The 2,698-nt window shown below is 50.0% G+C and overlaps 1 protein-coding gene across 1 annotated transcript; it reads right to left on the reverse strand.

The window, feature by feature from the left end:
* Nucleotides 1-311: 311 nt before the first annotated feature.
* On the reverse strand, nucleotides 312-987 carry LOC147413278 (uncharacterized). The gene is given in 2 exon segments (XM_086480096.1): nucleotides 312-677; nucleotides 679-987. Coding segments are annotated over 2 exon segments (675 nt in total).
* Between the last annotated feature and the right edge of the window lie 1,711 nt (nucleotides 988-2,698).

The raw sequence follows: 2,698 nt of genomic DNA on the forward strand, positions 1-2,698 counted from the left end.
AAAGGCCCACCAGTACCCTCTGGGGGTAGTCTATGCCAAGTATGCATGGACCCTCTGGGACAGTCACAATGGAGTGTTCATGTCAGTCATTCCCAGTTAGACTCACCTCAGCTTCCAGTACAGTAGCTGCTGGAATCCCCTTGTCATCTGGGTTCTGCCTTGCTATAGCCTGATGGCATTAGGGTACATTTTGCTCTTGTATCTACTACAGCCTTATGCTCCTTTGGGTCTGACGTGCCAGGCCATCAGATCCACACAGTCCAATAAACGCAGCTGTCCCTTTCGTCCACCTGGCTGGAGGCAGGGCCCCTCTAATCCTGATCAGAATCACTCATTTCGTGTAAAAATGACTTAGAAGTGCCTTCAAGAGCATCAGACTCAGGATCAGCCCTTCTACCCTGTCTGGGGAATTTCCCACCAGAAATTGGAGCGGCATCTTTCCAGGAAGAATTCCCTTTTGTGGTGGTTTTCCCCCACAACTCACATACCCAAGCAGCTAGGACCGAAGTGGGTTTTGCATGCCACTTCCTCATGTCCTCTTCATGATCACACAGGTAAAACCACAAGGTAGCCTGTGGTGTGTACCTTCTGTGTTCACTCTCTTGAGCAGAGGAGTGCCTATTTCTAATAGCTGAGATATGGGCCTGTACAGGTGGGGAGTAGGACAGATCCTTTTTTGAATTGCTGGAACTCCCAGGACATTTCCTCTACAGCTGAGACACAGGCCCATAGGGAAGAAGAGAGAATTCCTTCATATTGCCGGAGTTGGCTAGCCAATTCATCCGCTGTTTGTCCCTCGCATTTCTTCCAGGACATTACTGCCAATGAGTTGGCATATGATGGTGGTGCTCTTTGTAGAAACTTCCGCTACGTGGGCTGTGTGCATTGGACTTCACTTGGATCTAGAGGTGACTGCCCGTTATCCAGATCAGTATGAATCACCTCCAGCACAGGTAGTTCCCTCAGGTACCTAATACCTCTCTCCATGATGGTCCACTTGCCTGGGTGACATATAACATCTTCTTTGAAGGGGTACCTCTCCTTCACACCTGACAGGAGTCGCCTCCAGAGGCTGAGGACTTATGTTCGCTTTCCAATTGCCTTGTCAATACACCCTTCCCTAGACAGGGAGCCCAGCTGCTCAGCTGCCCTACCCTCTAATTCCAAGCTACTGGCCCCGTTATCCCAGCATCGGAGCAGCCAGGTGACAATGTGCTCACCTGGATGGCGGCCAAAATCCTTTCTCATATCTCACAGCTCACTCAGGGATAGAGATTGGGTGATTATCTCTGGTTCTGCCTCTTCCTCCTGTTCTTGTGATGGCCCTGGTTCACTTTCATCCCTCACTAAGCAGAGCGATTTCTTTGTGTACTTCTTCCATGTAGGGGCATCTGATACCAGCACAGGTTGGTTCTCTGGTTCAGCTGTAGTGCCTGTTGGTCTGTTTTCAGGTTCAGAGCCCTTTTTCCCTTGAGGGCACTGAGTAGTGTTGAGAAGGGCTCAGCAGGCATGGGCCAGGCCCCAGCATGTTGCAATGATTTGTGACTCTGGAATTGCCAAGGTGACAGCATACCTTTTCCAAATGTTTTACTAGTTTTCCAGGATTCTGTAGTTGTTCAGGGGTGAAATTCCAAAACACTGGGGGTGACCACTGTCCTAGGCACTTGCCCACACTCTCCCACACAGCCTGCCACTCATAATTATCCAGCCTCAGGGCAGATCTCTGGGTGGTATTCTTGGAAAAATATTGTTTAACCCTGAACAATATCTGGGACACATTCAGGAGACACAGCAATAAAAACATGCTGGCTTGGGCATCCCAGGGATATTCAAAAGTCTCCAAAGCTGCTACAATAAGTCTGAAGGCAGAAGGAGATGTGGAAGAGTGGGAGAAAGTATCCCTCTTTGTCCCTCCTGTGGACTGGGTGGGATTAGCAACCAATCCCAAGAAGAGGCGCCCGAGGAATGGGCACAACAGCAATGCTGCATACAAATGCCAACTGAACCTCATGACCAGTGATGCAATCATAAGTCGACATTAGCCGGTGCAGCAAGATGACAGTCCTGATCCCCCTCCCAGCAGTCACAGACATCACCGCAGGGAGCACATAGTGCACGTACGAGTTTTACACAGCACCACCACGCGAGCAGATGAACCAACATGGTGACAGCGGTCACTTAACTAATATAACAAATGTGTATGACAAACTCTCAACGCACTCTGGCCAGATCTGCCGTTATCTCAACCCCTCAGGCCCCACATTGGGCATCAAAAGGACTGTTGTGGTTTGGGCCCAGCCGGGAGCAGGGCACCACATGGCCGCTCGCTCATCCTCCCCCCCGCAGCAGGTGAGGAGGAGAACTGGGAGAAAAGTGTCAAACCCCGTGGGCTGAGATAGGAACAGTTTAATGGAACAACACAAGGAGAGAAGAAACAACAGTAACACCACTAATAAAATAATAGATACAAGGAGAGACACTGAATGCAACCGCTCACCACCCAGATCGCTCGCCGCACCACACCACGCCTTCCCTCTGCTCCTCCCTATACACTGAGCATGACATCAGTATGGTATGGAATATCCCTTGGCTACTTCGGTTTGTCTGTCCCAGCTGTGCCCCCTCCCAGCTTCTGGTGAAAATTAACCCTATCCTAGCCAAACCCAGGACACAAGTGATAAATGAAATATCAATTATT

This window comes from Leptosomus discolor, chromosome Z (genome assembly GCF_034619465.1).
Source record: "Leptosomus discolor isolate bLepDis1 chromosome Z, bLepDis1.hap2, whole genome shotgun sequence".
Lineage (NCBI taxonomy): Eukaryota > Metazoa > Chordata > Aves > Leptosomiformes > Leptosomidae > Leptosomus > Leptosomus discolor.